This window comes from Dipodomys spectabilis, unplaced genomic scaffold (assembly GCF_019054845.1).
Source record: "Dipodomys spectabilis isolate Male_0828 unplaced genomic scaffold, ASM1905484v1 ptg000207l, whole genome shotgun sequence".
Taxonomy (NCBI): Eukaryota; Metazoa; Chordata; class Mammalia; order Rodentia; family Heteromyidae; genus Dipodomys; species Dipodomys spectabilis.
The window spans coordinates 13,078,065-13,096,807 of record NW_024870884.1 but is presented as its reverse complement, the minus strand read 5'-3'; the positions used below and the strand labels follow the sequence as shown (position 1 = coordinate 13,096,807).

The 18,743-nt window shown below is 43.8% G+C and overlaps 1 protein-coding gene and 2 pseudogenes across 1 annotated transcript; 1 reads left to right on the top strand and 2 right to left on the bottom strand.

Annotated features, from left to right (window-relative positions):
• Positions 1-5,490: 5,490 nt before the first annotated feature.
• On the top strand, positions 5,491-6,160 carry LOC122122243 (annotated as a pseudogene).
• A 788-nt stretch (positions 6,161-6,948) lies between these two features.
• On the bottom strand, positions 6,949-9,031 carry LOC122122242 (annotated as a pseudogene).
• Positions 9,032-13,876: 4,845 nt separating this feature from the next.
• On the bottom strand, positions 13,877-14,833 carry LOC122122366 (olfactory receptor 2AP1-like). Its single transcript, XM_042696523.1, has one exon. The coding sequence runs from the start codon at positions 14,831-14,833 to the stop codon at positions 13,877-13,879; it is 957 nt and encodes a 318-aa protein (XP_042552457.1).
• Between the last annotated feature and the right edge of the window lie 3,910 nt (positions 14,834-18,743).

The window sequence follows — 18,743 nt, the reverse complement described above, 5'->3', positions numbered from 1 at the left end:
GGATGACAGCATTGGCATCCTGCACCAGCTTCAGCCTCTGACCTATGGCGTCCAGCTTGGCCTGGAGTTCACCTAGTCTGATGTACTTGGCTTTTATTTGGTTCTGAGTGTTTTTCAAGTTCCTTTTGAGCATTTTATTTTCATCTTCGACTTTTACAAGTTCCTGACTTATGTCTTCAAATCTTTTCTTCATGTCCGATAATTCTTCCTTAGTTTTCTCCAGCATGTTGTCCGATGCACTTTTAACCTCTTTGTGGGTTTTGACTGGCAAATACCGGAAGTTCACAGTCTTTTTCAAGCCAGTGTTTTCAGACAGGAATGTGTGAATTTTTTCTTGGCCTTGGCCACATGTTTTGTTAAGTTCAGAGAGCTGATTGTTAAGTTCAACAAAGTTGTATGTCAAAGCCCCGAGATCCTTTCCCTGTTTCTCAGAGGATCTGAACAGTTTCCAGGCAGCTAATGTGCATACTTAATCTGTCACTTTCCATCTTTCTCCTCATTGGACATTCCTTTTTCCAGTGTCCATTTTGCTTGCAATAAGCACATTGGTCTAGTCCTAGAGGTTCCCTACTGCCATTTGCAAATGAGTTATGCCATTGCTGAAGGTTTCTTGATCCTTGTCCTGATGCTGCTACTAAAACTGGAACCACCTTTTTTAGCTGGTTTTTCTCCAGCTGAGAAAGTGCTACAAGCTCAGATAACACCTTTCCCTCAAAATCTTGTAACCTTTGAAACTTTTTCCTAATGTCTGGTAATGAAGGTGATATTTAGGGCTCTTTGATTCTCTGAGGCCTCAGGATCTGTAGGTATAGGTCCTATAGTCCTCCAAGAGCCATTCCAGAAAAGCAGAGGGGGGGCTCAGTGGGGACCTGTACAGTCTTACTCACCTTAGATAAGTTAGTTGGCTTCCTAGCCACTGCCTGTATCCCTGCTAACAGAGTCTGGTGATAATTGGTAAGTGCCTCCTTACCTTGATCACTGTTGTGGTCCTAGCTTTGGCAAGTCAGGAGAAAGACTTGCTCCACACAGCCTGGGTCATCAGTGATGGAACCATGTGGTCCAAAGACCACCTTCAAGGCATTGTGCTGGATGTGCTTCCTTTCTTCCAAGGTGAAAAGCACCTGTAGTAGATGCTGGCAGTTGTCCCAGGTGGGTTGGTGTGTGAAGAATACTGTCTCCATCAATGAGATGAGCCCCTGGGGTTTTTGAGAAAAGGCCAAATTTTGTTGTTTCTGGTTATACAGGAAACATACACTAGAAAGGGGGCCTGCCCATAGTCTCCCCCAGGGGTTGATGTCCATCTCAGGCGTAGTAAGGGGGCAAGCCCTCAGGCTGGTACAAGGAACCACTCCTGCTATTGGGGGGACTAAATATTGGAGGTGCTGATGGCGCAGAATAAGGGGAAGTGTGCACCAGTGGGTCTTCTCCCAGGGGATCCTGTAACACCGAGGGTGGGGGGAGGCGGGCAAGGAAGATTTTTTAGTTACAATTTTATATACAAGACCTTTAGGACATTGTTTTAAACACTCCCCAAACCAAGGAGACTTATTAGTCATCAAGTCAATTTACACCATAATATAGGAACCTGATCAGATTTCTAAAAATAACTTGCTGAACCCTATATGTTGTGGGGAGGACAAAAGTTCCTTCAGATGGTCACCCAACATCAAAAGAAGGCCACTGTAATTCACAGAGGATCTTAAGATGATAAGGATTACAGGAAGATCCCAAGTGGGATGCTTTTTGTTTAGAAGAAAAAAAGTTAATCATACATTCCAGGGCTGAACACAGAGGCTCTTCATCACATCCTGGAAGAAAGGAATAAGTGGAGGAGTATAAAGGACACAGATAGAAATAACAAACCAACACAGTCAAGTAGCCACAGATACTTAATCCACATGTCCTACATCTTCTTGAGGAAGGCCCAAATGGCTTCTCAAGGAATTCCCAGGAGGCACAGGTGACATCTCGTCCCAGCCTCAAACTCTGGTAGTATCGCTGTGTCCAGCCTTACTCTGAGTCCCCCAGATGCCAGCCTGCCCATCCCAGATGGTTTCTCAAGGAACCCCCACATGACCTCTTGAGGAGGTCCCAGATGGCTTCTCAAGGAAGGCCCAGGAGGTGGGGGAGATGTCTCATTGCAGACTCAGACTCAGGAAGTAATACTGCGTCTAGCCTTCCCCTGTGTCTCCCCAGATGCAGGTCTACCCAGATTCACCCCTGGAGGGTTTCCAAATGTCTCTATCCACGTTGGTCCTTGGGAAAGAGACACGCCCTCTTCCCTAAATGCTGAGACAGTTACCTATGAGGGGTTTTCCCAGGGCTTACGGCCCGATGCCATCCAGATGGATCGTCTTGCTGGGGCCTCCAAATGTAATAACCTGTGAGCAAGAAAATCCACAGGGGCATGGTTAAACATAACAAAAGAGTTTTATTAGTTGGTCTGCAACTTACCTGTCCTGGGCTACCTCAGAAATAGGAGCAGCTGAAACCTTCAAGGGGCAAGGTTTTTTTTTTTCCCCTCCTTCCCAGAGGTCTTGCCTCTCTGCAGGCCTCTCCACCTCTCCGTAGGCCTCTCCAGTTCTCCGCCAGCCTCTCTGCCAGCCTCTCTACCTCTCCACTGGACTCTCAGCTTTCTGCTGGCCTCTCTGACTCTCTGCCTCTATGCTGGCCTCCTCCTCTTGTGGGCCTCTCCACCAGTCTCACGGGACTCATGGGCTTCTCACAGGCTTCTACAGGCCCCACAGCAAGACATACCTCTCTTAAGGCTCTCTCATTCTGGTGTGTCTTGCTGCTTCCCTTTCCATGGTGTGTCTCCCTTCCTTCCTTCCTTCCTTCCTTCCCTCCTTCCTTCCGTCCTTCCTTCCTTCCTTCCTTCCTTTCTTCCTTCCTTTCTTTCCTTCCTTCCTTCTTTCTTTCTCTCTCTGTCTCTGTCTCTGTCTGTCTGTCTCTCTCTTTCTCGGTCACTCATAGGGCTTGAACTCTGGGCCTGGGTGCTGTCCCTCAGCTCTTCAGCTCAAGGTGAGCACTCTACCATTTAAGCCACAGCACCACATCTGGTTTTCTGGTGGTTTATTGGAGATAAGAGTCCCATGAACTTCCCTGCCAGGTCTGGCTTCAAATTATGATCTCAGCCTCCTGAATAGCTAGAATTATAGGTGTTAGCCATTGGTGCCAGCTCTTTTTTCTTTTTTTTTCCCCCAACTCTTCTCCCCACTCTTTTTTCTCCTCCCTCCCCTGGAACCACCCCTCCATATCTGGCCCAGCCCTTTTGATGCCCTGCCATGCCAGAAGGGAAGGAGAGGTGGAGGGGAGGCATGGTGGTGACATCAGCACAAGGTAGAACCCTCTGCCCCAAGGTTCTCACACCTTGAGCGATAAAGCTCAGGGACAGCACCTTGGTCCTAAGTTCAAGCTCCAGGGCTGGCACACACAAAGCAAGGCTGGTGTCTTCAGCCACTGCAAAAGCAAGGTGGAACCACAGTGAGCTGTCCCGTGCCCTCTTGTTGTGAGCCATCCCACACTCTCTGCCTTCCGCAGTGAGCCATCCTGAATCCTCCACAGTGAATTGTACCATGCCCTGCCACAGTGAGCCATCCCATACCCTCTGCCCTCCACAGTGATCTGTTCTAGCCCTCTACACAGTGAGCTGTCCAGTACTGTCCAGTGCCGTCCTTCAGTGAGCTGTCCTCACACCCTCTACAAAATGGCCAAACACCAGGTAAGGCACCATCACATGGGGCACAGAGCCAGGGCCATCTAGGCCTGGCAGGACTTGATGGAGAATGGCACAGGTTCTTCAGCAGCTGTTGGATAGTTTCTTACAAAACGAAACCTGAGACCATCCTACAGCCCAACAATGGCACAGTTGAGCATCTGTCTGAGAAATGAGAATAGTGGTTTACCCAGAAACTAGTATATGACACGACCGTTTATTACATCTTTATCTGCACTACCTTCAGTTGGGATCATTCAGTGTGTCGTCAACCCTGTGAGTGCTAAGCACAGAGGCATGTTTAGAAGGACAAGCTGGCAGATTGGGTTTTACTAAATTAAGACCTGCTTCACTGTCAGGGGATCCTCCTCTGCCTGGCCCTCCTGTGTTAGAATTACAATATGTGAGAAAAATAAACACTATGAAGGTGGTTTCAGTTCTTTATGAAAATAGATTCCCATTCTCTGTATCAGGACCAACTCCTGATGTAAATATATTTAAATTATGTAAATACATTTCCAAAAGTTTCCTTGAAGCTGTTATGCAAGCAGAGATGAGTTTTTTTTAACTATTAAGAGTTGGAAAGGAATTTTGTCATTAGCTCAGCTTATTTCTATTGTGTTACTTGTGGAATGCTGTCATGAGAGGAGGCATCTGAGAGGAAGGGAAGGTGCCGTGAGCCCTGATAGAGGGGAGAAGACAGCCTGGCATGTTGTCCTTCCTGTTCGTGCCAGTCAGTTCCATGTATGGCTGACACACATGTTCCTCACATGTCTTGTACGTGCAGCCCAAGGGCACAGACTATCTTTGATTTATAACCCATTGTTACATGTCATTGAACACAGTGTTCAAGTATGGCCATCTTCCCTCGATTCTGTAAGAGGAGCCAGTGTCTGACTCCTGTCATCTTAGTTACTCTGGAGGCTGAGATCTGAGGATCACAGTTCAAAGCCTGTCTGGGCAGGGAAGTCTATAAAACTCATCTCCAATTAACAACCAGAATGCCAGAAGTCAAGTTGTGGCTCAAGTGGCTCAAGAGCACTAATTGTGAGTTAAAAAAAAAAGAAAGCCCAAGGACAGTATCTAGGCCCTGAATTCAAGCCCCAGACTGGCACACATATACACATACACACACACACACACACACACAACCACACACACACACACAGACACACACACAGACACACACACACACACACACACACACACTGGATCAGCTCAGACCCCCGTGTGTCTGAAAGATGAAAAAAGACTAATGCAGCTAACTTCTAACTATTGAGAGATGGTGCCTGTCCTGTTACAAGCATTGTTGCAGCCTGTGGGATCAGCAGGAGCTGTGCTCTGCGGGAGTCTTAGCTAAATCCCATCTGATTTCACTAGACTAGAGGAGACTGAGATTTCTCTGATGCAGAATCAGGGAGAGAAATACTATATTTAACTGACCAGCAGATTACTACTCATTATTAAAAAGCAGTGATAAGAATGAGGAAGTAGAATGTAATGATGATAGTGATGGTGATGACAGTGAAGTGGCGGTGGCAATAGTAATGGTGGTGATGATCTGAAAGAATAAGTAACCTGCCATCCATCACAGCATCGGACTGTAGGAATCCACTGGAAGCCATATCACACATATCAGATATATCACACAAGGGAAAAGCAGGGTTTGTCTGATTTCACCCTCACATGAGCATGCTGGGAAATGACTTAGTCTTGACTCCTCAGAAGCCAACACTATAATCTGCTAACCCCAGGTTAATATGAAAGAGGAGGCAATGACTCTGGAAATGGGGAATGTCCAGGAATTCAGCCTGGAGAGCTTCCCAGCTGTCCAGCACCTGGAGAAGATTCTCTTCTCGCACCTGGAGAAGATTCTCTTCTCCGTGCACCTGCTGGCCTATGTGGTTACCATCACAGGAAATGCGGTCATTGTCACCATTACCTGGGCCGATGCCTTCTCCAGACACCCATGTACTTCTTCCTCTGCGTTCTTTCTCTCATTGGATGTTGTTTCACTAGCATGGTTATTCCCAAGTTGCTGGTCATTTTTCTTCTTGGCAGGCAGACAATTTCTTTTGCTGCCTGTTTCACACAAGCATTTGTCTTTAAATTTGTGGGATCATTCAGTTTTCTCATCATTGCCGTGATGGCTGTGGACTGATACGTGGCCATCTGCAGGCCTTTGCACTACCCCAGCATCATGAACTCGAGGACCTGCTGGTCATCGCCGGCTTTGCCACCAGCTTTTTACTCATCACTGGTCTACTGGTGAGTGTTTCCCGGCTGACCTTCTGCGGTCCCCACACCATCCCTCACTTCTTCTGTGACCTCAACCCCCTGATCCATCTCTCCTACTCAGACTCCAGACCTGCTGAAATGATGGCCTTTGATGGTTCTTCGGTTGTTCATTTCACATCCCTCACAATAACTGTCATGTCGAATTGAAACCCTTTTGTACAACTACTTAAAAATAATTTAAAAAATCGAAAAGGAAAGAACAAAGAAATTAACCTGTCTCAACCATCACCCAGCAGAAAATACCTTGAAGATCTTGGTGCTGGAATCACCTATCTTGGAGCAACCTATTGGGTCCAGGGCATGGCAATGTCAATTACAAGAAAAGAATGCATCACTTAAAAGGCTTTTCTTCTTTATGTGTTTAGAAAAGGATTGACCCATAGGTTAGGCCTGTAATACTAGCAACTCAGAATCCAGGTTCATAGCCAACCCAGGCAGAAAAATCTCTGTGACTCTAATCTCCAATTAACCACCCAAAGAAAACCCAGAATACCACAGAAGTAAAAAAATAATTATTTAATTTATATATGTTAGGGTCTACATAAATGTTACTGAATTGAACTGATATAAAACTACCTATAAGAAATCATAGAAGATATTTTTCAACACAATATAAGGGAACCAAACTGGATTTTCAAGCAGTAAAATGAGCTGGATGTCACTCATCTAGGTGAATTTTAGCATAAGGTAAATCACAACGGAAGAAACTCTACTGAGATTTCTATCACAGTGGGACATTGAATTAAATGACCAAGAAATCCAAAGCTTATGGCCCTATTGTTTTGAAATCTTTAAAAAATTATCTTTAAGTAGTTGTCATTCAACAAAGCTGTTTATGAATACAGGGCATCTTGATCATCTCACTCCTTTGAACATTCTCACCCATCCCTCCCACCCCACCCCTTACCTCGTTTTCTTAATTGATGTCTCTACTTCTACACTTTCATCCTGAACACAACATCCCGGAGAACCTGGTGGACCTGCTTGTTGCGTAGGGTGTAGATGTCAGGGTTCAGTAAGGAGGTCACCACCGTGTTCACCAGCGTGGCCTCTCTGTTGGAGTCCAGGTGGCTCGTTTGCTTTGGCTTCCCATATATGAAGACACAGCTGCCATATATCTGGGAGAGGACCATGAGGTGGGAGGAGCAGGTGGAGAAAGCTCTCTGCTCCTCCTTGGCTAAAGGGAGACCCACTATGGTGGCCATGTTGCTGTAGGCCACGATGGTTACAGTGAGGGATGTGAAGAGGATTAACAAGGCCAAGGCCATCATTTCATCGGGCTGGTATCAGAGCAGGAGAGATGAATTAAGGAGCCAATGTCACAGAAGAAGTGAGGGATGAGGTGGGGACCACAGAAGGACAGCTGGGAAGCCGCAGGACCACTGCTAGCATGGAGACAAAGGAAATGCGGTAGCAGATAAAGACCAGCAGGAGACAGGCCCTGGGGCTCATGAGGGCCAGGTAGTGCAGAGGCTTGCAAATCGCCAGGTATTGATCAAAGGATATCATGGCCAGGAGGAAGAAAATGGTTGAGCCAAGAAATAAAAAAGAAAAAGCCTGAGTGAGACAGGAGGTCAAAGGAATTGTCTGCTGGCCTACAAGAAAGATGGCCAGCAGCTTAGGAACCACTGTGCTGATAAAACAGCACTCACAGAAGGAGAACTTGCCGAAAAGTACATGGGGGTGTGTAGGCGCCAATTGGCTGAGTTGCTGAGAGTGTTTTCCATGATAGACGCCAAGTATGCTGTCAAGTGCACAAGGAAGAGGAAACTCCTGGTGGGCTGGAGTGCAGGAAAGCCCTCCAGGACAAACTCGGAGACTCTTGTCTCGTTCCTCAGCTCCATCATTTCTTTTATGGCTAGAGAGGTTGAGCATTTCTTCATGTGTCTATTGGCCATTCTTATTTCCTCTTCAGAGAAGTTTCTCTAAGTCTTTAGCCCACTTATTTATCGGGCAGTTGTTTCTTTGAGGATTTGTTGTTGGGGGATTTAATTTTTTGAGTTCCAGGTATATTTTAGATATGAGACCCTTATCTGTTGTATGACTAGTGAAGATCATCTCCCAATCCATGGGCTTTCTATTGATCTTGCTAGCTATGTCCTTCGCCATGCAGAAGCAATCCCACTTTTGGGCATTTACCCAAATGATCACAAACAAGATCATACTAGAGCTACCAGCACAACTATATTTATTGAAGCATTATTTACCATAACTAGGATATGGAACCAACCCAGATGCCCCTCAGTAGAAGAATAGATCAAGAAAATGTGATATATATAAATACATATATATATATATATATATACACACACATACATACATACATACACAATGGAATTCTATGCCTCCATCAGAAAGAATGACATCGTCCCATTTGTTAGGAAATAGAAAGACTTGGAAAAAAATTATATTAAGTGAAGTAAGCCAGGTCCAAAGAAACATAGGTCCTATGGTTTTCCTGATTTGCATTAACTAGTATATGTCTGGGACAACCAGAAAAGGTCAAAAACTATGTACATATGACCAGATAAGATGAAGTTAAGTGAAATGAACCCCAAGATAGGGACAAAAGTGGTTTTTTTCTTTCTTGCTATTGTTTCAAACGTATTTATAAGGTACTACGTGATTTTTTGTTGCTTTGTATGTTCCTCCCCCACTGTATAACCCCTGTTTCACTGTATTGATGTTGGTATAATTTGGGGGAGGGGAAGGGAAAAAACAAAATGTTTAAATAGGGGTACAGGTGGACCTATTGGAACAATGAGTTGTACAAGACACTGTTAAACAACGGACTTTACAATTTACGCCAGGGTGGTGGGGAGGGGAGAGTGTAGTTGTGGAGGTGCGAGGGAAGGGATGGTACGGGAAAAACAAAGGAGGAGGCAACAATGCTTGATAAGAAATGTACTCATTTCCTTGCTCATGTAACTGTAACCCCTCTGTACAGTATTTTCACAATAAAAAACTTATTTAAAAAAGCCACTTACCAGCCAGCCCCAGGAGGCTCACACCTGTCATCCTAGATAGTATTATAGGAAGCTGAGGATCCCAGTTCAAGGCCAGCTTTGGCAGGAAAATCCATGAGACTCTTTTCTACCAAAAAGCTAGGAATAGAGCTGTGGCTCAAAGTGGTAGAGGTCTAGCCTTGAACACTCAAAGCACAGGCCCTGGGTTCAAGCCCCAGGACTGACAAATAGACACAGATACAGACAGACAGACAGACAGACAGACACACACACACACACACACACACACACACACACACACACACATCTACTTCCCATATAGAAAGCAGATGTTCTGAATATATTCTATGTCCCTATAATTAAACTGTGTTTAATTTAATTCTCTGAATTGTGTAAACCTATTTTTTTGTTCTTTTGTTTTTTTGTTTTGGTTGTGGGCCTTGAACTCTTGGCCAGAGCGCTGTCCCTAAGCCCTTACCACTTGAGCTACAGCCCCACTTCCGGTTTTCTAGTGGTTTATTGGAGATAAGAGTTTCATGGACTTTCCTACCCGGGCTGGCTTTGAACCATGATCCTCAGATCTCAGCCTCCTGAGTAGCTAGGATGACAGGCATGAGCCACCGGCGCCCAGCTAAACCTATTGTTTTAACTCTACAGGATCCAAAGTTCTAATTTAAAGAGAATCTGTTTCCAGTTTAAGAATCAGATCCATTAAATTGCAAACTGTCCTCAGGGTCAACTATTTACCAAGAAGCAGCTTGCTTCTTGGAGATAAAGCTCTGTTGATTACACCTGGGGTTGGGGGGGGCTGGCTCCATTGATTATACCTTTCCTTCTCCCCCCACCCCCCGCCGCCCCAACAAACCAGGAATTCCCAGGGTAAAAGAAATGAAAAAGAAAAAAGAGCACTCTGGATTGAGGTCTACCTCTCCTTGATCTAGAAAACAGACTTAATGGGTGACTTGACTTAATAGAAAATTGTTAAGACAAGTTATTTTTAAAGAAGACAGACATTTCCAAAGTGTTGATTCATGGTCGGTCTGTCCCTATGACAGTGAGCTAGAGAGGTCCTACACTATTTGACAACTTAAAAATACCCAAATCTATACTAACATTGGTGAGTCTAACTATTTGGAATTCCTTCTAAGAGGCATGATAACACACTTGTCCCAGAACATACATCCATATGTCTATAGGGCATGGTGATATAATCCATAGTCAAAGTCAAACCTGGAACCTTGGGCATCCATCCCAAAAGAGGCTCAGCGTGAGAAGATGATAAAGGTTAACTTTTGCTGTTCATGGGCCCCAGTAGCCATTTTCTCATCCACTCTGGCTGCCTGTCATTGTGAATAGGTGAGGACTGTTGCCATCATAAAGGAGGTGCATTGTATGGTCCTCATCATATTAATACAGCAGTACACACAAGTGTCACTGGAGAGGCCACACAGGTCCAAAAGGACAAACCGCTGAACATTCATTAGAGCAATGGGAGGCACTGACACAGGAACAGCATCCCCAAGGACATTGTTAGAACTGGAAAATCTCAGTACAAAGGACAAAACTATTTTACTGGGTATGGCAACATTACTACCCCTGGCCTTAATATTCAACACGCTCCTCTGTGACAGTCTTCAGAGCTAGATTTACCATGCCTGCCCCCAAGGAGTGGGCAGTGATAAAGAGACACAGACTCAAATTAGAAAGACCTGTGTGCGTGGAGGGATGGAGGGGTTGGTTGTGCATACGTGTGTGAGTGCACATGCACACGCCAATCCTGGGGCTTGGCATTCAGGGTCTCACACTTTTGCTTGGCTTTTTTTGCTCAAGGTTGACACTTTTGAGTCACAACTTCATGTCCAGCTTTTTGCTGATTAATTGGAAATGAAAGGCTGAGGGCACTTCTAGGTCTGGCTATGAATCTAAATCTGCAGATTTCAGCCTTCTGAGTAACTAGGATTACAAGCATATACAACCAGTGCCCAACTAGTGAAACTTTTTTTTTTAAACTTTTTATGTTTTCCTCTTTGCTCTTTTTTTTACATGATATACATGAGATACAATTTATATGCGCCAATACATACAAATCTTATAGGTATAGATCTATTCTGTTCACATTCTGTTCACAAATCAAGCTATACATATTTCAATTTTACCATCAAATTCCTGTGTCTTTCCCATTCAATATTTGTACCCCAAAGCCCCAGTTACTTGAAATTCTAACATCAAACACCTTTGGAGCCAAGGATAGTCATGTACACCTATAATCCTAGTTACTTCAGAGTCAGCCTGGCCAGACAAAGCAGAGAGGCTCTCGTCTCCAATATTAAACAGCAAAAAACCATGAATGGAGGTGTAACAAGCATTAGAGTGCCAACACTGAGTGAAAAGAGCCAAGTAAGGACATGTCTTGAGTTAAGTCTTAGTACCTACCAGCACAACAACAACAACAAAAAATACCCAGAGAAAACAAAATTATGTTGGCTTGTTGTTGAACAGAACAGAACATTCATTTTTTTCTTGCCTGGCTTTTGTTGTTTGTTGAGTATCTGAGCCTGTTGTTGTATCTGAGCCTGTGAGGTTTAACTAGAAGTACAGGAAGTCATTAAATCAGCACAACATGGGTAGTCATCTCAGAGTTGGGGCGGTTATCTCTTTAGGAATTGATCCCCAGGTCAACTTCAATGATTCATATTTTTTCAATTATTGTTTCTAAGGATCTTTTGCTTAGAGGAATGGAAATCTAATGGACCAGGAAAGAAGAGTTACAGCCTGTGGATATAGCCTATCAGCCACTGGAATGTCAGGCCCTAGTAAAGGGCTCAGCATGCTTTGCACTTGTTATTTTGTAACTTTAATGATGTCTCTAAGCTTACAGCTACTTCACATTTTAAACTAGTCTCATTCTACAGTTCTAACTGGAACCAATTTCTACCCCTTTCTGGGGGGATAGTCTTGGCCTCAGCTCTTGAGTTGTTACAGTTTTTGAAAAGTGTTCATACCAGAATATACAAATTTGTCAGATACTTGTGGTTCATGACTGTAATCTTAGCTACTCAGGAGGCTGAGATGTGAGAATTGTGGTCCAAAGCCAGTTCTGGGATGAAAGTCCATGAGACTCTTTGTAAGCATTATGCCCACCTTAGGCCCTCAGCTCCACCCAGACCTGAGCTCCTCCCAGCCCTGAAGTTCCCACCATACAGCTGGTCTCTCCCTCTTTCCTCCCAGACCCACCTGAGCTCCCATCTACCTCACTTCCTGCCCCCAGACCCTGCTGGAGAATTGAGGGTGCCATGTTCTCCCTTTCCGGGAGAAATATAGCTCCTCTAATAAACCTTATAATAATCTTTCTCTTGTGCCTGCCTGCTTCTGCATGGTCCCCAGGAATGGATGTGAAGGAGCCTTTCATTGAAAATGGCCTTCTCAGCTCTGCTGGCAATAAATCTTTTCTTCTACTTGACTTCTGTCTATATGGTCTTTTGAGTTACTTTCTTTTGGGTCACTTTCTGCCTAGGTTACATTTTTTCTTTCACTCTTACCTTCAAATAAACAACAACAACAACAAAGCGGGAAGCAGAGCTCAAGTGGTAGAGCAATAGAATTTAGCAAAAAAGTTCAGGGCCAGTGCCCATAGTCTGAGTTCAAGCCTCACCACTGACACAAAAATAAAGTGTACAAGATGTCAGTACAACAGGAAGCAAATACACAGCCTAATCATTTCTTAACTTTATCGAAGCAAGTAAATAGAAACATATTTAACTCATTAAGAAAGATAACTAGCTGAGCACCGTTGGTTCATGCCTATTATCCTAGCTACTAAAGAAGCTGAGATCTGAGGATTATGGTTCAAAGCCAGGCTGGGTAGAAAAGTCCCCATGAGACACTTACCTCCAGTTAACCACTCAAAAACCAGAAGTGGCACTATGACTCAAGTGGTAGAGCACTAGCCTTGAGCACAAAGAGGCTCAGAGACAGCCCCCAGGCCCCGAGTTCAAGCCCCCAACCAATAAAAAAAGAAGAAAGAAAACTCTAAAAATGTAGTGCCTATTTACAATGAAATTTTACACAGCCAGTAAAAGAAAATATGTCATTTGCAGGGAAATGGATGAACCTATAACAAGTCACATGTGAGGTAAGCAAGCTCAGAGAAACAGATGGTGGATGTTTTCTCTCATATGTGGAATTAGATCTAATATATACTGGAACATGGTAAGTTATACAAGGCTGTAGACATTCACTCACAGTGAAACCAAAGGAGGATACTCTTAAGAGAAAACACAAAGACACAATGCCTATTTGCATCTGATCATATGAAATAGAACCTTCTGAATTGGAATTGAAAACAAGAGATTTTTCCTTATTACTGTTTTTGTTTTCTTTCCTTTTTATCTTTTTTGTTCCTTTGTTTGTCTTTGGGAGAGTAAGGGGAGGGGAACAGAAATGTAGGGACAAAGGGTGAACAAATGCAGCAGTGGTACTCACTAGGCACTATGTTGATAATAAACTATACAACTTGTGGGTGGGGACAGGTGAGAAATACTGGAAGTGAGCAAGGGAAGAGGAGATATTGTCCAAAAAGAAATGTGCTCTTTACCTGTCTTATATAACTGTAATCCCTGGGTGCTTCACCATTGTAATAACAACATAAAAATAAATAAATAAATTAAATAAATAAATAGAAAAGAAGAACCAATAAAAACAAGATTTGGGAAAATATTTTCATATCAATATAAAGAAGATTAATACAAATTTCAGATCCAGTTGTTAGAAAATTAGCTATTTCTAAACTAGCAGAACCTGGAGAATAATACAATCAACTTCTATAGAAAATTCCAAATATATAGAAGAATCTGAAAAGGCCCAACAGAAGATGACTTCCACTTTTGAATGTATGTTCCTACTTCCGCACCTTCAGCCTGGACAGAACAACCCAGAGAGCCCAGTGGACCTGCTTGTTGCGTAGGGTGTAGATGACAGGGTTCAGCAGGGGGGTCACCACCGTGTTCACCAGCGCAGCTTCTCTGTTGGAGTTCAGGTGGCTCGTTTGCTTCGGCTTCACATATATGAAGACACAGCTGCCATACATCAGGGAGAGGACCATGAGGTGGGAGGAGCAGGTGGAGAACGCTCTTTGTCTCTCCTTGGCTGAGGGGAGACGCACTATGGTGGCTGCTATGTTGCTGTAGGCCACGATGGTTGTCATGAGGGATGTGAAGAGAACACATAAGGCCAACATGAAGAACAAACTGTCAGTAGATCTGGTATCAGAACAGGAAAGACTGGACAGGGGTCCAAAATCACAGAAGAAATGAGGGATGACATTGGGGCCACAGAATGATGAGTGAGAGAGTGCCAGGACTGGAATCACCATAAAGAGGAATCCCAACACCGAGCAGAAAGCAACCAGCAAGAAACACACCTTCCGGCTCATGATGGTTGGGTAATGCAGAGGTCTGCAAATGGCCAGGTATCGATCCAGGGATAGTACAGCCATGAGAAAGAACACAGTCGCCCCCAGGAAAAGAAAGAGGAAGGCTTGTGCAAAGCAAGCTACAAAGGAAATGGTCTGTCTCCCTAACAGAAAGATGGTCAGCAGTTTGGGAATCACAGTGGTGATAAAACAGCATTCTACAAAAGAGAAACTGCTGAGGAAGAAGTACATAGGTATGTGGAGGCGAGGGTCGGCCACTGTGATGACAATTATGAGCATGTTGCTCAGGATGGATGTCAAGTATGCCACCAGGTGTATGAGGAAGAAGATGGTGCCAAGGCGTTGCAAGGCAGGAAATCCCTCCAAGATGAACTCCTGGGCTGCAGTCTTATTCCTTACTTCCTCCACCAGCAGCTTTTCCATTCTCTCCATCTGTCATTGAGCTACATGATCACTTCAAAACTGAAGAATATCCAGGAACTGGTGGCTCATGCCTATAATGCTAGCTACTCAGGAGGCTGAGATCTGAAGATGGTGGCTCAGAGTCAGCACCGGCAGAAAAGTCTTCGACACAATTATCTTAATTAACCACAATAAAGCTGGAAGTGAAGCTGTGGCTTAGGTGGTAGAGCACCTGCCTTGAGTGAAGAAAGCAGGTGTGAAGCCCTGAGTTCAATCCCTGTACTAGTGTAAAATAAAAATAAAATGTACAGCGAGATGCCGGTGGCTCACACCTGTAATCTTAGCTACTCAGGAGGCTGAGATCTGAGGATTGCAGTTCAAAGCCAGCCCAGGCAGGAAACTCCATAAGATTGTTATTTTCAATAAACCACCAGAAAACTGGAAGTGACACTGTGGCTCAAGTGGTAGAATGCTAGCCTTGAGCTGAAGAGCTGAGGGACAGTGCCCAAGCCAAGAGTTCGAGCCCCATGACCAACAACGAACAACCAAACAAACAAAACAATAAAAATCCCTGAATAACAGAAAACTTTATTTTATTAACTATGTAAAATAAGCAGACATGACCATTTGGTGTACTTATTATTTTAAAGCTCTATATTTAGCATATTGTGTGTTTTGTGTGTGTGTGCCACTCCTGGGGCTTCAATTTAAGACCTAGATACTCTCCCTTAGCTTGTTCACTCAAGGCTGGCACTCTATCACTTGAGCACAGTTCCACTTTTGGCTTTTATTGGTTAATTGGAAACAAGTGCCCTAGGCTACCTTTGAACTGTGATCTTTAGCTCTCAATTTCCAGAGTAGCTAGGATTACAGGTGTGAGCCACCAGCACCCAAAGGAGCATCTTATTTTTGCCTATTGTAAAGTAAAAATATTTGTTTTTATCTACAGCCATGTTCATATTGCATGCAGCAAAAGCAGTAGATGAACAAGAACCATGTAAGTAGCAACCCATGGAAATGAAGGGCAGTGTCATTTTACCAGAAGGAATCACCTTCTCAAACAGTTCATTGCTTAGTTGGAGAAAGTTACTTATATAATTATATATTTGATGACAGATTCTATTAAGGTAGTATTCACACCATTAGTCACAAGATGTATGTTGCAAAACTAAAATTATAACAAAAAAAAAAGAAAGAAAGAAAAGTTGGTATGAATTGTGGCTCAGTGGCCAAGGCCTTCCCTAGTATGTGTTAGTCTTCCCCCTCCCTCCCCTCCCTCCGTCCCTCCCACCCAGCACCTCTTCAAACAAAAACAAAATAAACAAAAGAATATCCATAGATGGCCACAGAAGGCTAGCAAGCCACAAAAATATATACATTCATTGTACCTGAGCGTTTGTTGCCATTTGGGGACATAGAATTATAAGTATCAGAGAAATCTTCCTTTTTAGGTTTTGTTTTTCTTTTTATTCAAGGGTCATTTTCAGACAAAACTTTTTGCCTGGCACTGGTGGCTCACCAGTGTAATTCTAGCTACTCAAGAATCTGAGACATAAAAAAAAAAAAAAAAAGAATCTGAGACATAAGGATCACAGATCAAAGCAACCAGGTAAGAAAGTCCTTGAGACTCTTGGAAGTGGCACTGTGGCTCGAGTGGTAGAGCTCTAGCCTTGAGCTGAAGAGTTGAGGGACAGCACACAGAGTTCAAGCCCCATGACTGACTTAAAAAAAGAGAGAGAGAGAGAGAGAGAAAGGAAAGAAGGAAGGAAGAAAAAAGAAAGAAAGACAGAAAGAAAGAAAGTCCTTGAGACTTTTATCTGCAAGTAAGCACCAAAAAGCCAGAAGTGGAGCTGTGTCTCAAGTGGTAGAGTGCTGGCTTGAGCAAAAAAGCTCACAGAAATCTCCAGACTCTGAGTTCAAGCCTCAGAACGGTACCTAATGACAACCAAACAAACGAAAACCTGTTTTTGTGGTCCCAGCACAGTCCCCTGGAGTGAATTAGATACAAGGAGCAATCAGTGAATTCTAACAGGGTTCATGTTGAGCTAGAGCCTGAAGTAGTTTAGTTTTAAAAAGAAGTGATTTTGAGCCTGGAACTGGGGGCTCATGTCTCTGTACGTAGCTATTCTAGAGAGTGAACTTCTAAAGACCATGGTCCCAAGTCAGGCAGAAAATTCTAAGATTCCATTTCCAACATAACCAGCAAAAAGCAGAGCTAGAGTCCTGGCTCAACTGCTTGAGAGCCACCAAGCAAACAAGTTGAGCAAGACTGAGGTCTTGAGTTCAATCACTGGTATTGCCATAGGAGAAAGAAAAGGGACGGACGGAAGGAAGGAAGGAAGGAAGGAAGGAAGGAAGGAAGGAAGGAAGGAAGGAAGGAAGGAAGGAAGGAAGGAAGGAAGGGAGGGAGGGAGGGAGGGAGGGAGGGAGGGAGGGAGGGAGGGAGAGGAAGGGAGGGAGGGAGGGAGGGAGGGAGAGGGAGGAAGGAAGGAAGGGAGGAAGGAGGAAAGAAGGGTAGATGGGAGGGAAGGAAGGAGAGACAGAGAGAGAGACAGAGACAGAGAATGCTTTCTCTATGTCCTATTCATGCTAGGATGCTAGGTTGTCAGTTCAGGGGAGAAACTGTCTTCTTACCTTCTGACTGGATATTTAAGAAATGCCTACCAGAGTCTGGTGAATTGCATAACTTAGTTTCAGCTAGCATTTTCTCATCATTCTCCCTGTTATTACTTGCCCAAGTAAAACACATGCTTTCTTTCTCCCTTTAAATACACAGAATTTGCTAGTGTTCATCTCAGATCTTTGACCTAGCTTCTGATTTAGCCAAATCAAAGCTGCCCTTTCTTTACAAAGAGTATTATGAAATCAATCTGGAGAGAAACAGACCACTTCAGTTTGAAGTGAATGCGTGGACAGCCCTTCAGTCTCACTGGGCACACACTTACCACAGGCAGCTCAGGGCTCTGTCTTCTCTCCCTTCACTCCTCCAAAACTCCAGAGCACTTGTCTAGGCAGCTGGAATCTAGTGTAATGAACAGTTTCATTTGAGATGCCCTTAATTTGTCCCAGAGAAAAAGTCAGTTCGCCCATCACATCTGCCCATTATCATACTTCGGTCCTTTCCATTTCCAAGGGTAAGATAATAAAAAAGTGACAGTTGCTGGAAATCTTATGTGATGAAAAGAAGAGGAAATAAAGAAGTGATAGGAAGAGAGAGAGAGAGAGATGGAGGAAGTGAGGGAGGGAGGGAGGGAGGGAGGAAGGAAGGAAGAAAGGAAGGAAGGGTTAAAGAAAGATAGAGAAAAGAGAGGGAAAGAAATACAGAGAAAGCGAGAAAGAGAATGAGAAAGAAAGAAAAGGAAGAAAGGAAGAAGGAGAGAGAAAGAAACAAAAGAGAACAAAATGAAGAAGATGAAAGGGAAGGAAGGAAAGCAAAGGGAAGGGAGAAAGAGAAAGGAAAGAAAGGAGAGCAGAGGAAAGAAAGTAAAGAAAGAAATAGAAGAAAATCAGGTAAAGAAGAAAGGAAGGAAAGAAGGAAGATAACAGAAAACTAGGAAAGGAAAGAAAGGAAGAAGAAAAGGCGACAGGAAGGAAGGAAGGAAAGAGGGAAGGAAGGAAGGAAGGAAGGGAAAGAAAGAAAGAGAGAACAAAGAAAGAAAAATAAAGGGAAGAGGGAAGGAAGGAAGGAAGGGAAAGAAAGAGAGAACAAAGAAAGAAAAATAAAGGGAAGAGAGAAAGAAAGAAAGAAAGAAAGAAAGAAAGAAAGAAAGAAAGAAAGAAAGAAAGAAAGAAAGAAAGAAAGAAAGAAAGAAAGAAAGAAAAAGAAAGAAGCGAGGGAGGGAGGGAAGGAAGGAAGGAAGGAAGGAAGGAAGGAAGGAAGGAAAGAGGATGGAAGTAGGGAGGGAGTAAGGAAATGTGCTTCTGTAACTTG

What these genes read in the sequence shown, in the direction of transcription:
- LOC122122366 (XM_042696523.1), bottom strand. Translation starts at nt 14,833, where the DNA reads ATGGAAAAGCTGCTGGTGGAGGAAGTAAGGAATAAGACTGCAGCCCAG.